This window comes from Serinus canaria, chromosome 4, assembly GCF_022539315.1.
Source record: "Serinus canaria isolate serCan28SL12 chromosome 4, serCan2020, whole genome shotgun sequence".
NCBI lineage: Eukaryota > Metazoa > Chordata > Aves > Passeriformes > Fringillidae > Serinus > Serinus canaria.
In genome coordinates, this window is record NC_066317.1 from 49,271,199 (window position 1) to 49,291,134 (window position 19,936).

General features: G+C 40.8%; 1 protein-coding gene across 16 annotated transcripts in view; it reads right to left on the reverse strand.

Annotated features, from left to right (window-relative positions):
* Nucleotides 1-19,936, reverse strand: part of TBC1D1 (TBC1 domain family member 1) — a 99,097-nt gene that overhangs the window by 66,525 nt on the left and 12,636 nt on the right. Inside the window, exon 1 of one of the 16 annotated variants that reach the window (XM_018925610.3) lies at nt 2,301-2,437. The exons of the other annotated variants lie outside the window; for them this stretch is intronic. Coding sequence (XP_018781155.1) covers nt 2,301-2,330 — 30 coding nt within the window. The 5' untranslated portion in view covers nt 2,331-2,437. Of the gene's footprint in view, nt 1-2,300; nt 2,438-19,936 lie in introns of those variants that run through there. 16 annotated transcript variants of the gene reach the window in all.

Consider the following 19,936-nt stretch of genomic DNA (forward strand, 5'->3'; position numbering starts at 1 on the left):
CATTTGTGCTGAAAGCCCACAGCAATAGCTCCTACATTTTAACTGATCAGATTTTGGCAGGCAGGAAAGTTTTGTCTATTAAAGAGCCTCATTTTATATTTCTAAGTACACTGCCTTGCTTTCCCTCCCAAATTAGTGCTGACAATTAATGGCCATCAAAAGAATAAAACTAAGTAGTTGCGAGGAACCAGCATTGAAATAATTAGTTTTGAAAGCCCAGAAAGTACCCCTAAAAGCAGTCAGAAGTGCGTTTGTGCAAGAGCTTGTTTCTCTAAAAACACAGTGAGCTCCGTGTGCTACAAGTTCTGACCTCCTCCGACACCAACTCCTCTGCGACCAGCTGCCTTGCCCAGCTGGCAAGTGAACAACGAGGGAAGGAAATGAGCCATGCCTTGGGGGCATCCGTGAAGTACGTACTCAATGGCATCACTCATCCTTGGCAGCAGCCCCCTGTACAGGAGACCGGCACATTTTTAAGAGCCGGGACGGGCATCAGCCGGTATCACTCCTGCAGATTGCACCGCAAACAGGGTCTAAGGTTATGCTTGAGACAACCTGAGGAGTGACAGGAGAGGTCACTACACGTGCTCCACCCAACAGGTCTTCAGCCAGAGACAAAAAGGCAAGTGGAAAGACAGAAGGATACATTTCCATTTTTCAGGGTGTGTCTAAAAGTCAGCAGTCTCTTTTCAAAACAGAATAGAGCAAATCCTTCTATCTGAGAATCTGAAAAAAGACAACAGTCACAGATCAAGCACTTCCCTCTTAGTATCTTTGGAGGGTAGGTATTTCACCTGTTAAAAATTCAGGAACGGGGATGCAGAAGTAATTAAGCAACTGACCATTTACACCTGACAACAGAGAAGGGCGAATTAGGTTTTATGTTGTCTGCCTAGCAGCCCACGCTGTCTGTTGAATTTCAAGATATACGGTTTTTTCCCCCAGCTAATTTATTCAAGGAACCTACAGTTCTTGACTACCGTACAGCTGTTTCACACACTTGTCCTCTTCTACATGTTGAACTGTGCCTTGAGACACAATATCATTTGCAGCTCCTTCATAATGACGGCTACTTTAGAATTTTTTTTAACATCAGTTCAAAGCTATATTCTAGAAATCTATAACCATCTTTACTGCTTTGTATCCATATGTAATTTCAGTTACAGTGGAAAATCCTATTGAAGCCCTAGACACACAGATGAAGAAAGCAGCACGATACATGCCTTGTCATAGTAAAACATGTAAGTGTCCCACTAAAATCCAACTTATTGTTCTTCATAAATTCAGAGTGTAGTATATGATAGAGACAATTCATGCTTTGTAACTGTATAAAAATTATAAGATCCAACCATGCCTCTGACCCCCATGGCCAGAAGCAGGACCTTCTTTCTATTCAAAGATTTCCCGGACTCGCCCAGATAAAATCATGCCTATTAACGAATGAATGAGTCCTTCTCGGGCAATAAGCAGCCATTTCCCAAGAACGTCCAGAACATTCAAGGAACTACACCTGGAAGAGATTACATCGAGGACCGGTGACGTCCTGGCTACAATTGAAAAGAAGACTATTTCGAGGAGCTCAAACAGCCATCCAAACCTATGGACTAACCCCGTTACATATGAAGGGACATACAGAAATCTTATGTAATTTCTGCTTCAGGCAGAATAAACTGTATATAAGCTGGCTACCTGAAGCAGTTGGTGGGAAACACTGGGGAGATGCTGACACTACGTTCGTCCGAATCAAGTTCACCCAGCGTCAAAAGTCCAGGGTTGACGCTGTCTTGGCTGTGGCGGTTTTATAATATTCTATCTAGTTGTCGATCTAATAAATTTATAAAATCTTTTTTTTATATAAATTTGGCTGCCGATTTGATCATTACTTACAACAAGAGCATGACTAAAACCATCGGGAAAAAAAAAAAAAAGACTCCAAAACAAACAGTGGGAGCGCTGTTACACATTCCCCAGAGTGCAAAAGTAGCGTTCGACTTCAAAAAGGCACTAAGATCGGGCCTTCCGAGCAATTTTAATTTCAGCTCTCCCCTTTGGCAGATCCGCAGCAACGTAGAACAAGTCGGCCAGACTTGCAGCGTCACTTTTAGCCCCTAAACCCAAGCCATGTCTGACAGCACATTGACTTTACTTTAAGTGCTCCTCCGTTTCCCTGGCTGAACAATACAGCAGGGCTCTGCTGCCTTCCCAGGGGTGACTGACTTGCCTGGAAACTACACGCGAACATCGGCAAACCCAAAGGCTGGACTTTACTTCCCGAGCGCGGAGGGCGCCGCGCCGCCTACCTTGGCCACCCAGCTGAACAATGGTGACATCCTAGGGGCTCCGACGCGGCGATCCCCGGCTCCGGCCGCTCCTCTCCGCCTCTCCCGCCCGCCGCTCCCACCGCCTCACGCGCCGGGAGGGACGGGCCCGCGCGGACTCCCGAGGCGCCCCCGCCGCCGAGCGCCGGCCGGCGGCACCGCGAGCGCTGCGCGCCGGGGACACTGCCCGTGGCGGCGCCGGCTGCAGCCGCGGGGCTGCGGGGCGGGAAGGGAAGGGAAAGGAAGGGCCGCGGCCGCGTCCCGCCCCCGCTGCGCTCCGCCTCCGGCGGGGCTCCTCGCCCCCGGGCTGCGGCCGCCCGTTCCCGGCGGGCGGGAAGGGAGCGGGCTCGCCCTCCGGCAGCGCGCCCGGCAAACGCAGGCAACCGCCGGCCGCCGCCTCGCGCTGCCCGGCCGCGTAATGCAGCGCTGACCGCAGGATTGGCTCGTAACTAAAAGTTTCTGGGAACATCCCGGCATCGAAGCCATTCCTAACATTAAAGGATCGAGCGAAAAAGCATCGTTTGAAACCACTGTGAAATGTTACACTTCCAGTCTGTCTTGCCATTCGTGTTAGCTAATGGCATTTGACATAACATGCTAGCAGCTCAACTTCTAGAAATCAGACTGTCGTTCTGGAAGGCCAGGAAGTAGTGTACATGTTTCCAGCAGGTCCAGGGATGTTACCTGCCACTCAGCCAGGAAAGCTCATTCCTGACGTTGCTCCGGCTGAGCTGGCTAGGAACACCCTCCTCTCCTACTCAGTGGCTGTGGGGCTGCCTGCGACAACTAATTTTCCTGAGTTAGGAGAAAGGGTACAGAACCAGGAAAGGAAAAAAGGCTGGGAGTTCACAGGAAATAATCCACTAGACTCAAAACAAAAAGCCCTTTATTTTCAACCACCTCAGAAACAACATGAAGAACTAGATTTGCACAATCATAACAGTAAAAGCATAGGGGTCTGCTAGGCACTTCTCAATAAAATTCAACTGGTCAAATTTAGATGATGAAGTGCCAAATTCAGCTCTTTATGCCCAAAGACACTCTCACTGAGACAGCTACTCCACTGTGAGTGTGCCGTGCATGCACTTGCACACTTATGGCTAATGGAATGATCTCCAGGTCAGAGCTGACACGGCTCCAGTCGTTTGAGTTATTAAAATGAAAACAGGAGGGGAAGAGTGACATCCACGCATGTGGGCTGGGGAGAAGCAGAGCCAATCTCACAGCTCACTGAGGCAGAAAAGGGGCAGTTTTGGCACCTGCCCCAGACTACATGATCCTGAAACCCTGGGTTTGGTTCATACAAAGCAAACAAGGGAGCAAGCAGCCAGAGAGCTCGGTCACCTCCTCACTGGTGCTGGTGAGTGCCTGAGCACTGCTGCATCTCTGCAATGGGCCACAGATGGATGAGGGGGCAACTCAAAGGTGATTCTTCTCAGCCTGTACCCAAGCTACAGTTTCTGAAATGAAAACCTTAACAAATGCATTTCAGATCTTCATAAAAGCAGAATAGAGTTCCATTTTCTAATAGTTCTACAGATTAGAGATAATTCACAACTATGGCAATGGCTCTCTTTGTGATTATGATAGTGGCCATGGACATTTGATTGTACAGATGTTCTTAGTCATAAGCCCAATAAGTCACTAAATATGACTGATACCCATTCTGGTAGCAGTCTCTAAAGGCTTGCTGGCATGACGGAGAAATTTTCACTGCTGCTACTGTTCATGATGTACCGAGTTCATACGTGAAAAAATAACATCTGTTCTCAGGGCCTTAAACTCAGAACTTGACAAGAACTCTACTTTTATTTCATGAAGTAACTGAGGGCATGAGCAAGGCAGAATGCTCCTCATTATGTGGTGCTCATAGTTGTACAGCATAACCACTATATTTGATGGTAGCATGAGAGTCTCAAGAGTCTCATTTCTCTAATGCTGAGGGTGAACAATACTACTTCTAAATAATTATTTCTTCCCCTTTCTCCGAGGAGATCCTGCCAGCTTGGGAGTTGTTCCAGCTCCCCCTTCCTGACTGACATCTTTACACAATTTTAAACTAACAATACACACACCTGCCCAAGAGTCCAGATTAAACACTAATGTCAGGATATCTGGCTTCTCACCCTGTCTGCAACTGGCTCAAACAGCCATTTCCAGTGTGTCACTTCACACTACTTAACTTTGAAACCTGTTGCATGTAGTTGTTATAGTGACATTTGTATTTTAAATGCACTCTGAAAATTTCTACATGCTTCTATAGGATTGGGTAGAAGAGTGGTCTTGTGGTGAAGATACTGAATTAGGAGACAGAATAACAATGAATGAATTCCAGCTTCTGCTGTTAACATGACTTCCAGGCATGCTACATAACTGCTCTCTCTGCTTTAGTTCACCTGTTAAAAAAAAAGATGGTTAATGCTGGCCTTGAAGGAAGGAGAAGTGGGCACACTTTGGCATTTGGGAAACAGCTGGAAGTGAGGCTTAAGTGATCAGCTATAAAAACATTTAGTAATGCCTGAAACTCTTCAGTGTAAACGAAAAGGTCACTCTGTTGCTTACCTTCCAAAAAAGATGCATTTAGACATGTAGTGGGAACAATAACTGGATTCAATTTTCAGAATGTTCAAATTTCTAAAAAGAGAACTTCTGTATTTTAGTATTTTAAGTTTGGCTTGTGTAGATAACTGTCTCTCCAAAAATACGACATACCCATTTTGGGGAAATGGAAAAATTCAGGGTCAGGGAATAACATCTGTTTTGCATAAATAGTAAGTAGCACTTGACACCATCTTATCCAAGTCTATGATCTCTTAAAAATCAAAACAAACCCCTCAGTCCTATAAGCTGTTTCATGTTATCATGGAAAGTATTAGCAAGATATTTGTGGCTGTTTTTAAAATAGCAACAATTAAAATACTTCAAAGACACAACTTAGAGCTTCCATCGTCAGAAAGGTGATCTTTCTGTTCTACAGACGTCCTACATAAATTTACACAAATACTCTCATGAGTTTTTCTCCAACAAAGTTTTCTCCATTTAAAGAAGCTATTTGTAGAATGAAAGAGATATAAAAAGAGAAGGGAGACATACAGAAATATTAAGAAGAAAGGAAGGTGCAGTTGACCTTTCAACTCAAAAGAGGAGTATTCCTGTTTAATTTTCCTCTGATTTCAGTTTCTCTAGGTTTATTGAATATCTTCATATACCATAAATATCTTTGTGAATCTTCACAGTGTGTCATCACTGAATGATGTCTCACAAGAACTTCCATTAAGGGTATAGCCAACAACTGTGGTACCTGAGAACTGGCCTCCCCTTTTGCTCTTGTGTTACCACCTGTGGAGATTTTAAAGCAGATCCCATCCCCATTTTAAGTTTTTTCTTCTGAATGATACTTAAACATACTTTGGCAGTTATTCTTCTCATGAATTATCCCCTCTGTCCACATTCACTTGCAACTTTCACTTACCTCTTTCCTTCCTGTACACAAAAAGGTCTTGATAAAATCAGGTGGAAAAAATACAAGAAAAAAGTATGCCTGCCATTAATTATCACTTTCCAATATTTAGTCTTTGCTTAAAAACACCCACAATTTTTATCCTTTATCACTTAATTCTCACTGTTCTTTAGGATTTCCCTAAGTACTGTCTCATCCTTTTCTGAAAGCTCCAGGTGTGATGGTTTCTACTTTATCAGAGAAAAAAGAGAGAAAGAAAATAACTACTGTGAGTACTGTTTGTGATGTGAATTCAAAATGTAATAATGTTTTGGTTCTTAGATGCAGCTGTAATAAATCATACCAAAACAAAGGTGTCTAAGGAAACACCAGACTTCTATGGCACCTTCACACAATGCAAGATGCAAAAATTATTTATCTGAATCCATCAATGTAAAAGAGTAATGAATTCTCTGGATTTCATCCTATCCAAAGACTCAATCAAGCCTAACTCAGTGGCTTCTGAATAGATACTATGGTGAAGAAAAGAGTAACCTTTGTTACTTCTTTTGACTAAATTATAAGCTAACATTTTTCTCAATACAAAATGAAATATTAATCATAAAACCAATTACTTCACCAAACCAGACCTCCACCAGCCCCCAGATGAAAGACAACAGCAAGACCCAACACCTAACCACAGGCTCGTAGTGGCTGTCCCTTTGAATTAAAGTGCATAGAAGCACACCCATGCTAAAGATGAAATCCAGCTTTCTCCAAAGCACCTGGGATGACTTTCTTGGTGGTTTCTAGACACTCAGTGGAAGCAGAAACTACACAGATTTGGATAATCTTCTTAGTAATGGGAGTGAAATTTTCTGGCTATTTGCTAACCTGTAGCAAATATGAAAAATGCTGACATTGGGCCGGTGCCCAGAGATAACTCGCAATTCCCTCCCCGTGTGGCAGACAGAAGAGAACAGTTCCTCACCAGACTGCTGGGCTCTGATTCAGCAGCAGAGTCCTTTCCAACCTCTCCTGTAGGTTAACTTACATATAAGTGTATTTTCCACCAAAAAATTTGTAATTGCTAAAATGCTTCAATTCAAGTGATATTAGGATTTCCCACTCAGGAATGAAAAGTCATGTTGGTGATGGGCTATCTGTCCTCTTCCCTACCACCACTATCCCTTCTCTCTCCAACAGTGTCAGAGCATAAAAGGGTTACCATGTGCTGAGGCTCAATTGCACCTCAGCAAGAGGACTGAGGGAAAGCAAGATCTGTGAAGGGAAAGGTGATCCCCACCTGTAGGAGTGAAGTATAAGAGCACACGGGCCATGTTGCTCACTCAGCAGACAGTGGAATTGAAGTCTTCCTTGGGCAAGTCATATCCTAGAGGCAGGGTTACATCAACTGGAGTGAGGTCATGAGAGCATTAGAGGATAAAACACCTCATAAGGTTGAAGCAGCTTTCCTGATTGGCTACCATTATCTTCAGATTCTTTCCCACGGGTCTGTTTTGGACCAGAAAGTATTTAGGCATTCTTTTTTTTATTTGAAAAGTTGTATCTAGAGAAAACAGTTTGTGCTTTTCTTATGCCCTGTTAGAAGGCAGTTGTGGTGATAGCAGATGCTGGGATGATCAGTCAGTTACCTTGAACGGAATGGATAATTTCTCCGTATTTGCTCCAGAAAGTTGAGAGTAGAAGGGTTTTGGTGAAATCTTTAGTCAAACAAGGGACTGGAGAAAATACTACTCATTGCATCTGGAACCCATCATCCTGTAAAGGTAACCAAGGCTATAGATAATCAGCTTAATGGTAACACAATCTAGCTTTAGGGTCCATTGGTGCCCATTCATAAACATTAGGGGCATCTGATGCAAAGAGCACATTTGGACTGAAATCATTGTGCCACTTCAAACACTTCTGAAAATACTGATGAGCAAACTTTGGATTGGCAAGTTTTACGCTGGACTGTGTATTTTTTGTCTTCCCACAGACAGCAAAAGAAAGCCTAAAGCTGTCAGAAACTTTGCCATGGGCTCTGACTAATTCTACTCAAGCATAATCATATGTCTGCATTTGACCAAGATGAAATGTACACTGCTGAATGATCTAATTGTAATTAAATTATCAGATCTCTATAAATGAGTGAAAAAACACAGTCTGAATCTACAGCTAAGTCCAAGCAAGATTTATGAAGATATCTTGTGAGGAGATCACTTTGATCTGAATAGTTGGATGCAGAAAAACTAACAAGGACAATATGGCAAATGAGCAACAGGGGAAACTCAGAGCACAGCAGGGAATTGCCACAAAGAGACATCAGAGGTTCCATACCTTTATTCTCTTTTGTAATGAGGGTTTTCTGGAAGCTGTGAAATGAGCAGGAAGAGCAGAAAACAGGTAGAACAAAGGAGGAAACCGCAGAACCAAATCAAGGGCAGTAACTTTTGATCTTCTCAGTGTCACCAAGCTGAGAGATAACTTAGCTGAGCTCTCCAGAATGCTGAGGTGGCTTTGGGGAGAGAGCAGCAGATGTCACAAGGATGACATATACCTACACACAGACCCTGACACAACTGGATAAACTATAAAATATTAATTATGCAAGACTGCTTATTTTAAAACTCGCCTGGCACTGGGATGTAAAACATGTGAAAATCAAATTGCCATTAATGTCCCGTTGCACTAGACACATGGCCCTGAAAGGACTTTGCACCCTTTTCCATCAGCTTCCTGTTACTTCCTTGTGCCGAGCACCACAGATCTCACGCGAATAAAAAAACATCTAAAAGTTTAAAAAGCATTTTCAAAATGCAATTAGTTAAAAGTTATACTTAAAGTGCTTGTTGATCTTGAAGCTTATATGATTAACTCAAGTCACATGGGAAAAGACAATTCATTTGAAGATAGATCTCATTTCCTTTGTGAAGAAGCATTACATCACAGTGGAAAAAATCCTCCAAATTACTAAGCACTACTATTTCCAATAACAGATAAGTAATAGAGTAAAAAATGTCTAAAAATCTTGTGGAAAACCTATGAACAGAACATGACACCTCTCATTTGACTGGTTAAAATCAAAACATAATTATAATTTTATCAATTCCCTATATGCTATGGGAGGCATATATATTATGAATGTCTATTTCCATAACATGGGCCTTCATGTTATATATGTTTACTGTAGCCCACTAGAACACTCTAGTAATGAGTAATATAAAATAAGGAATAATGTATGCATCATTTTACAGAGTTATAGCCTAGCTCTTTGTTTACATAATTAATTATAGATTCAAAAATAGTCCCACTGTCCTAGACATATTATTTTGTATACCTCAGTCATAACAGTAGGAGACATGGGAAGTATACTGAGCTCCATAGAATGGAGAGCCATGGAAAGTAGCCAGTCTTCTCACTTCTCCACAATTTACTTAATAAAGCTATTTCTAACAGCACCAATTTCTCATTATTTAATTCAGCCACCATCCCCATAGACAGTACACAGATTCAAGTGGGCTTAAATTGTAGTTCACATACTCGAAAGCAACCCCCATTTCAGTAAACTGAAAAAACTCCAACAGTTAAAATATAACTTTAAGTGCTAACTATTCTACTGCCAAACCAAAATATTTCTTGGTTTTACGGGGAATTGCTTAACAATAAGAACTGTCAGTTCAGGTTTATCTCTCAGAAAGTGTAGGGTCCAGAACTTACCTACAGTCAATAGAGTAATATTGCAGTTCAGATATGATAAGCAGCTGAGTGTAAAAACTATTTATTTGAGAATTGCCCCCACTAAAATCACAGACCAAGTTGTTACTATATCCTTATGCATCTTAAGCAGAGATAACAAAAGGAGGAAACAAATAATATATTGTCCTGCTCTTTTCCAGAATCAAGCTGAAGAAATTTTAATGTATGTAAGGCTGGCTTCATACCATAAGCCTCCCTGCTCGGGTGCTCTTGGACAAAACCCTGGTGGAAGAACTGTAGCAGCCAGCTGAGAACTACTGCAGCCCCTTGCAGTTGATTAAGAAGTGCACTCAGCTGCCTGCCCAACCCTTGCTCTGCATCACTTCCCATCACCAGCCTTCCATTTGATTACAAGCTGCAGCACAGTCCTTCCCTAGGTAGTTCCAGTGTAATGTGAAATTGAGAATACCACTGGAACCTACTAACATAATAATTTGCATGTACAGTAACTTTGTATGGAGTACATCAACCTGCCTTTTTATTAAATTATCTGTGATTTTTATTTGGCTATGTTGTGCTGTTCATTATATTCCTTCTCAGGTGTCTTGAAAGTGGAAAATTTTGTTGGCAATGTTCCCTTGCACACATTTTTAACTCACTGTTTCTAATCTCTCCCCTTCCTACCCTCTTCTGCAGGCTTATCAACCCATCAAGTGTATTTTTGTCAGTGATGTGGACTCTTTTGCTTTTGTATTTTTGGCTAAATCATACTGTCTTTCAATTACAATGAAAGCAACAAAATGGCAATAAACCATCTTTCAAACCAAGATTCAGTCTTTACCAATCTGAAAAATCACTTTCCCCATGATACACCTGGCTTTCCATTCAGAAATTTACAGTTCCAGGTTTCATTACAAACAACATTCCACATTTAGTTACTTCAAGACAATTCTGTTTTAACTCCTAAAAAACACACTGGAAAACATTTGTGAAATATAACACACAATAAAGAGGCCTTTAAAATACAGCAGCAGGATTTATCCTTATGGCTCTTTTGTGGTTTTGATAGAGCTACATTGCTTCAAAGGGCTCAGGATACACTACTGTAAGTCACTGCTGCACATTTCACCCACATGTTCCGCCCCTGTGCCAGAACAATGGAAGCCTCTGCGTGCTGAGTCAGCCATCCAAAACCCACGGATCCACACAGACCCAACACAGCCCCTCACCACAGGCTCTGTTAACCATCTTGTCACCAAGAAGGGGAGAGAGCGGCATCATCTCACGTAGGACTCATCAAATTTGGAAATGTGCACATATTTTCAAGAATAAAGTCTGAAATATTCGTTGACATGCATTACACTATTGAAATGCACAAATAAATACAAAACTAATCATGGGTCAGTTTTGCCATTTCCTCCTTTCTGGGTATTCTTAGTATCAACAGGGAACTCTGGCATTCCAGGAGAAACCTGCACAAAGCTGGATGGATAGGCTAGACAGTTGAATTCTTCACTGAAGTGATCTGCTAAGTTCAGATACTGCTACAACTTGCAAGTTTGAGCTCACATATTTGAATAATTTGTAAGTCTCAACTCACTTATTTGAGAATGTGTTCACAGCTGCAAAGACTCAAATGGGTAAGTGAACCTCAGAAGTCATCTGAGCAGGTCTTTTAGAATCATAGAATCAATTTAGGTTGGAAAAGATCTGTAAGATCATGAAGTCCAAGCACTAACCCAGCACTGTCATATTCACCATTAAACCATGTCCTCAAGTGTCATATGCACACATTTTGGAATGCTTCCAGGGATGGTGATTTTACCACTTCCCTGAGCAGCCTGATACAATACCTGAGAATCCAATTACTGAGGATTTTTTCCCCTAATATCCAATTTAAACCTTACCTGGTGCAACTGAAGTCACTTCCTCTCATCCTGTCACTTGTTACCTGGGAAAAGTGGCTGATCCCCACCTTACTACAACCTCCTTTCAGATTGTTGCAAAGAGTGATCCAGTCTCCCCTGAGCCTTCTCCAGCCCAAACAATCCCAACTCCCTCAGCTGCTCCTCATAAGCTCTGTGCTCCAGACCTTTCACCAGCTCTTTTGCCCTTCTCTGGCCCAGCCCCTCAATGTCTTTCCAGTTGTGAGGAGCCCAGAACTGGACACAGGACTCAAGGTGTGCCTCACCAGTGCTGAGTCCTGGTCCTGCTGGCCACACTACTTCTGACAGAGGCCAGGATGCCACTGGCCTTCTTGGTCACCTGGGCACACCCTGGCTCACGTTCAGCCAGCTGTGGCCACATTCCAGCCACTCTGCCCCCAGTCTATAGCACTGACGGGAATTGTTGCGACCCAAGTGTAGGATCAGCATTTTGCCATACTGAACCTCTTGCAACTGGCCTTGGCTTATTTATCCAGCCTGTCCAGATCCCATTGCAAAACCTTTGTGCCCTTCAGCAGACCAACATTCCCACTCACTTTGGTGTCATCTGTGAATTTACTGAGGGTGCCCTTGTTCCCCTTGTCCAGATCATTGATAAAGATAATTACCAGGACATTTCATCCAGGGTATATTAAATTCTCAAGTGTCCCATTGCTTTCAATTATAACTTATGAGTCGAATGAAGGCCCATTTTAATCAATCTTCCCAGCTTTTTCTCTTAGCATGCACAATGCTGTAATACACAGTCAAACAACAAGAACCTAATAAGAATCAATATTACTTTCTCTCACTGTAGATCCACAGTGTCATCCCCATACAAGTGCTTCGAATTTGCTCACCACAAAAGACAAAAACCTGTAAGTCTAATTCAGCTGATGTTTCCAGCTGGCCTCAAGACTTCCAGAACAGGCTGACATGCCTGTGCAAACATGTGTACTTAAAGTCAGGTCATTGAGGGTTATCTGGCTAAGGAAAATTTGTCACATACCTATGTTTTATATGGCTTGCTGGAAGCACATTGTCTCAACATGTGCAAAAGGGGCTTATCTTGAGACCTTGACAGTTTCTGATCCGTAACTTTAACAAAAAATGTAATCAGAAATCTTTATTTGTTTATTTGAGGTTCCTGGGAACTCTTCTGACTCTTCCAAATCTAGCATAAACACAAAAACTGAAAGAGAAGGGAAAAAAGACAACTCTATTCTAAAGAAAAACTTGAAGCATGTATTTTGCAGTACATGAACTCCCTGCAGAAACCCCACTGAAAAACCTCCTCCCAGTAAAGAGGAAGCCTGCATACAGGCAATGCATGCAGTCTGAGATGTAAAAGCTATTCATTTGAGAATTGCCCCCACTTAAATCACAGATCAAGTGGCTACTGTACCTTTATGTGTCTTAAGGATGTATCTGGCTAATAATATACGTGTAAAGAAAACCCAGAAGTCCTGCAAGTTTCTAGAATATAAACTTTTGTCCTTGCACACATAAAAACTTTATTATAGCAAGCTCCTAACATGACCGAGAGCTAAGTGTTTCACATCTATCAGATAGTCTGCTGAGGGGAGCTGAAACACCCCAGAACAGTGGCTGATGTTAAACACTAATCAATGTTAAGCACATCTTGTTTTGTGAAATTTAACACACAAGAATAAACTCCAGAAACAGTAGAACAGTATTTCTGTTCTACTGACTTTATAGAGCACTGCTTCTTGTTACATAGTAAAATACAAACTCATTCCAATATTTTTAGAGGCACTGCAAAAATATTGAAAAAACACTCCAAAGAAAAACAAAAAAACCCTAAAAACCCACTAGGAGAACCCAAGCAGAACTTCAGTAGGACAATTTGGGAAAAAAGTAAAATGAAAATTACACTACTGAAACTTTCTAACTGAAAACCCACCAGCATCTTTCAATTGATTTCTACCAGTTTTAGATTAAGCCTTCAGTATCTCCACGGTAAGGTGAGCAATTCTCCTGCTAGTGGAAAGCAGAAGAGGTGAAAACTGTCACAGCAATCGCAGGATCTTACATTTGCTCTGCACAGCCACTAAGTGGCACTTAAACACCTCATCTTAAACCGCGATGAAGCTGCAAACTTGTGAAGGGATTGGAGGGACAAAAGGAGTTATGCACTCTGGGGAATAATCCCTTTCAAGAACAATGAAGTTCTCTTCCTGCAATTAGAAAAGCTTCCTAACGGCCTGGCTATGAATGCTACTGTCAGGAACACTGTACAGCACTCCACAGCAGCAGAGATACTGCGGAGCTCCTCAGAAGCAACTGCTTTTCTCTTCTAAATCCCAGTCCTGATTTGGGAGTCAGAGTGCCTCGTTCCAGTGTGTCATTACCCACTACTGGGTCGCTTTGAAATCTGCACTTAAGTAGGGAATATGATGTGCCTCATTGCTGCTGGAGAGCTGGTCCAACAAAGGCACTTCCAACACAACTTCTAGAAATGCCTCTGAATTCAACTTCAGTGAGAGACCTCTGAAGGTACCAACACTATTTGTACTTGAAGATACATGGTTTTTGTAGTCTGTAAAGAATTAAAAGTGATGAATGGGGCTTTGCTCTTCTTAAAACCTTCATAAATTATTGCTTCATAGACATATGGCATACTTATATTTGCAATTTTAAATAAGGAAAGAAACCTAAGTTTTGTAATAGTGGTGTTGAATCAACCATATTAATCATCCTCAATATATTCTTGTATTTGAATTATAATTTTTCTTGTCTGGTTTTAAAAGTACTTCTGTTTCATTAAAAATCTTTCTAAATGAACTAACTGGAGGTATTGGAAACCTTCTTTTTCTACGTGAACAGCCTAACTGTCATTAAAAAAAATCTAGGGCTAAAACCAAGCTGAGTAATATATTACATATTATAGGTGCTAACCAAGCAAGTATCTACAAGCATGTTCAAAGTCATTGCTGCAAGTCTGTCTGTTGTCTTCAAAGGACCTAGCCTGAAGTTAAAGTGCATACAGATCTCGGCCTCAAAGGCTCAGAAATAAGATTTATGTACAATTTACTTTCTGACTCTCAAAAAACTCTCAAAAAAAAAATCTCCATTTCAGTTAGCCACAGTTTTAGATGCAAATACACCACCAGATATTCAGTGCAAGCTCTACTTTACACCTTTGTGCTGAACGTAGCTTCCAAAAATCTCAAATGAGGAGTTGTAAAATCTAGCTTTTAATCCCTCTTTCTGTGCAAGTTCTTCACATTGTAAGTAGAAGCATAGCATATAAGCAACAAAGCAACACAACAAACCACATAATGATTACTAAAAATACAATTTTGAAGCAAAATCTGCCTGTGTGAAGCTAGTTTTGTGGAGGTGTTTTAAAGAAGCTTGCACATGAAAAGTGTTCAATCAGTTATGCAGAAGGACCAAACTTAAGCCAACACAAGAAGAATCATTATCAGTGAAGCTGTTTATATGACTAGCAATAGATCTCAATTACTGTCACTCTGGAAAAAGTTGGGGGGAGGGTGGGAAAGAAAGGGGAAGTCCACATTGACCAGCAGCTTCATACAAAGGACAAACCAAGTATAAGCTGGCATTATCCACTCAATCCTTGTATCAGATCCTCCATGACCAACCTTTAGGGCAAACACACATATCCATTTAAGCCTGTATTTGTCCAGTCACACAAATCATTCTTTAGGAAAATATTTCCCACAGCCCTTCCCATAACTTGACGTCCATAGAGAGGGTAAAAAAAACAGAAATAGAGAACAACTGTGTCTACACCAGGCAAGGGAAAGCACTGATTTTACGACAATGATTTTCTACCATTATTCAGTTTGACATGTAACAGGATGGGAGATTGTGCTGCTAAAGTAAATACAGCAGTTATATATGCCTCCTCTGCTTTGGTTTTCTGCTTCACTACAGCCAAAGAGCCCCCATCTGATGACCTTGGGGCACAGCATAAATGTCAGCGTAGGAAAGGCAAAACTTTAAATTAAAAGCCAACTGCATGGAAACATAAGGAGCTATTTCAGGAAGATGATTTAATCAGTATCATAATTTATGACTTGGTGTCTTCATATTTGAATGTGGATGGTTTGTGTTTGTCTTTTAGAGCCATTTTAAAATCTGAAAAGAAGAAATACAACTGCCTGAACATGAATGTCCATGTTTAAGTAGCTCCAAGTGAGCTAAAGCCCAAGCTTCCTAATGAAACTTGCAAAGCAAATTAAAAAGGAGGTTTTGGTTTTATTAGTCTTGAGGAAAGATAACTGGTATCAACCAGATAGGAGCCAGAACCGCTCTTGAGTCTGTCTGTAGACAGTCTGTCTGTACTAACCTATATGACAGATACAGCCTTTGTTTATTTATGTATTTGACAAAAATTATCTTCTCAGTTTTGCTACCTAAATCACACAGTCCTCAATATGTTATTGTACTGTGCACCACAACAACTAACACTGTTTAGGGTAAGACTGATTTTTTTAAATAAAAACTGTTATTTTCAAAGCAGTTTCCCCTCCCTCCCCATATAGCTACTTTCTGGCTTTAAATTGCATACAACTATTATTGCATCAAGCATCCACAAAATTAATTTAAGACCTTCACAACTGTGCATACTTCATATTACTTAAGAGTGTTAAGTAATTAAGCAAAAAATAAAAACCATCTAGTGACTCTAGATTATAAAAATTTTATAAAAATAAAAACCATCTACTGAATCTAGATTAGACTTTCTGACTTGAGTTAGAGATCAACAAAACAGCATTCAAACTTCCAAACTTCTTCTAGTCTTAAATCAACTTCAGCAGGATAACTTTAATAACAAATAACAATATATGTTATAACAATAACAAAATATGTTGCTACATATTTTGTTATTGTTACAAGTTGTGAAGCTGAGGACTTTTAAAATGATTAGTGCTTGGGTAATATGTGGATAGACAGTTTCCCAATTTAAGACCACCCACCCTGTGACGTTTGTCTTTTTAGACCAAGGCTACTTTGGACTCATTGGGCAAGAATGCAGCGATTTCTTCTCACACTAACAGGACAGACTTCAATGTCAGTGACACTTTCAGAGAATATTCTGAGTTGGGAGGAACCTACAAGGATCACCAACTATTAGGTCCAACTATTCAGTGAATGTCCCATATGGGTATTGAATCCACAAACTTGGTGGTAGAAGCACCATGCTCCAACTAAGGTGGCTCTGTGTGCAGAGGCCAAAGAAACCTGCAAGTGTACCTGTGCACCTCCATCCTCATAGTCTTACTTTTAAGATCTATGTCATCCTACACAGCCCAATCCCTTTGGAGTACTCCTGGTGGGGCACTCTCTTCCCCTCACCTGCTTATGAAAACCTTGTCCCAAAATATTTAATGCTCACTTTAGTTGCCAAATTTATGTCAACTTGAAATTTGACAAAAAACATCTATGGTGATCTAGCAAGGTGCACCAAATAGGTTTTGGAGCAGAATGAAATTAATTTCTTTTACCTAAGTCCCTAAAGCAGCTCAACACAGAGCTGGACAAACATCAGTGCCAGCACAAGGGAAAACACCAAGGAAGTACATAAAGGGATGGATCAGAGGAGAAAAGAATAACAGAATTGCCTCTTTTGACAGAGGACAGATATAAAATCTTCTCAGTGTGCCATCACAAATTACACTTGAATGAAAACCCCACAACAATTTAAGACTGAATGAATTGGGGATCTGAGGCTGGGCTCTAGGTGGCTGTGCCCTGACTCTCACAAAGGTGCACATGAAACTGTTCTGTGATCATGTTAGGATGCTGATTTCATTGAAACTTTATCACTTTTCCTTTGGAATATTCAAATTACTCTGAAACACATCACTGAGTGATACCACAGTATAAAGAACAGGGGGAAAGGTGGGAATGTGCAAACCAGCAAACAAAGGATTACAAGGCCATGGAAAGCTGACTCTAACTTGGTTATGATGTTAAGAGTGAGCTTCTCTTTGGAGATATGTACAGAAGCTCTTCTCTGTGTGAACAGGAGCTTTTAAAGAAAACTCTTCTACAGATATGGAGGATGCTTAGATATTCATGGCTCCAGTTACCTGTGCTGGACATCATAGGCCACAAAAAAGACAAAAAGAGTGGTTAGTAATCAGATGAGAGGCCATCAAAAATCCACTAATTATGTTTTTGCCTCAGTTCTACTGTTTTGCATTTCTGCTACAATTCAACAGGAAAAGTGAAGGAACAACTGTTCCTTGATCCTTAATAGCCTTGAACAATAAATAGCTTTGACATGAACTCTTCCCCTAAAATCAAGTTCATGTGACATCATAAGTAAAACATAGTGACTTTCAGTATTATTTAGGTTGAAAAATACACGAACAATGCCATCTGATGCAGTTTACTATACAGTTAACTATTACACTAGGATAAGAAATCACAAGAATATATAATTTTTATGTTGCTGCTGCCGTAAGAGTGGGAATAGGCAACTCTTTTTACAAAGAGTGATTAATTTCATCTTCTTTGATCAGACATTATCTCTGACTATAAGTCAGCAGCACTGGCATTGCACAAATTACTTCCTCCATGTGGCAAATCAAACAAGGTTTAGGGAAATCCCACAATATTTTTTTATAAAATGAGAGTGAACACACGGGCACTTAGCTGATGCAGCATGTCACAAAGTCACTCAAAGATTTGACAAGAGCCCCATAAAGGCTTGGAATGACTCTGCTAGGGACAGAGTCACTGGCCACTGAGGTTCCCTAACAGAAGAGCTCACATACATGGATTGTTCAAACAGATCCCAGGATAGAACTGGTGTCATTACACTCACACTCAAGAAGCCTGTAAAGCTTGATTAATTGTGAGAGTACTGAAAGCACAGCTGGTTGTTTGCATTATACAGGATATTCTGCTAGGATTTACACAGCTAAACTTTGACCTACTTTATAAACTGGATTGTGTATATGCACATCACAAATATGTATTTGATTTTTCATTTGTTCTGCTGCATTTTTTTTTCTCCTTCAGTATTTTACATTTTCTTCAGTTAGTATTTGGGAGACAGAGGAGATGTCCTAAATCAAAAAGCAGTTTGCAATTACACATCTTCAATCAAAAACCCCAAAGGTACATAAGGAGGCCAAAACCAGCCAAATTAAGTTCTCACTTGCACTGACATTAGTCCAGTTACTTAATTTTGTTTGTGTTTTATGGTTTTTTGCAAAAGAAGAACCATGTTTTAATCTCCCTTGACTCATCAGGCAGTAAAATACAGAAGAAAAAGATCACCTCTACCTTTAAAATTATCTTCCCTGAATTGCTTTAAGAAAGGGAAATGGTACTATTAAAAATGAGATACTTAGTGAGGCTGTACCTTAAAGTCTAAAGTAAAAACAAGTTGTGTAAGAATTGACAGTCATGAAGCCAAGCCTCACAACAACTGCTTAGAAGTTCACTGGGCCCCTGCCATTCCTTTTATAGATGAATAATGTGAAGTTCAGCTCTGTGCAGCCTCACAGAGAGCTAAGTGTTGATTATCTGAAACCAGCTTCTTCAGCACATAATCAGATCATAAACAACATGTAACAGAGTGCTGCATTCCAGGTAAGACAGCCTGATCTACTTAAGTGCATAAGCTATTTTAACTCATGAAAGTAGGTGAAGGTTGTTTAAAAGCAAAATAACTGTTAAAGCAATGGGTGAACAAAACCCCGAGTATCTCAGACAACAGAAGGCATCACAGTTGTAACCAAAAAGCTCCACAACAGCCCAGGTGCTACATTTCAAGAAGTTCCTCGGTGTAAGGAGATGGGTTCTATCTGTGTTTGCCTTGGGGCAGATTTGGCACAGGTGAAGTCAATCAGCAGGCTCAGATTTCGAGCAGCTGTCCCAGTCTGCAGCAACCATACAGACACTGCAACTCTCATGGTAACACCCTGCAGCTGCCTGGGCCAAAAGCTCTCCTATTGATGACACTACAGAGAGAAGATTCAGAAGCACCATATAGACTTGTGCATGTTTTGTGCAGCTGTGATCCTGTTTAATCACAGGCAATATTTTTCTATTAAGCAGAGAAGTTCTATGCAGTGTTTTGCCATCATAGCATTAACTGTTCTGGTAAACACAAGCATATATTACAGGCTGTTATGACAACTTGTGTCCAGAGTCTTGGGGACAAAAAAACCCCTAATCCACACAAACAAAAACACCAGTACAAAATGTAACCCTTTAAAAATTTGACATGAACTTTTTACCTTTCTTCATACTCCAGTTCTCCATTAGTAATGTCACAGAAATATTTTCCTTGCAAGACATCAGGCTCAAGTTTCTAGGCTTTCCCTCAAATTCTCTAAACCTCCAGTTCATATCACAGAAGAAAAAAGGGGAAACTTTCAAGCATTCTGAGCATCTGCTTCACTAAAAAAAAAAACAACTAAAAAGTGACAGTGCTGTCTGCCAATTTCTGCTCCGCATACAGGAATTTATTTTACCCTGTGATCAGAAAGAATAGGTGGATGATGCACTCTATAGACAGCTCAGAGTAGCCTCACATTAGC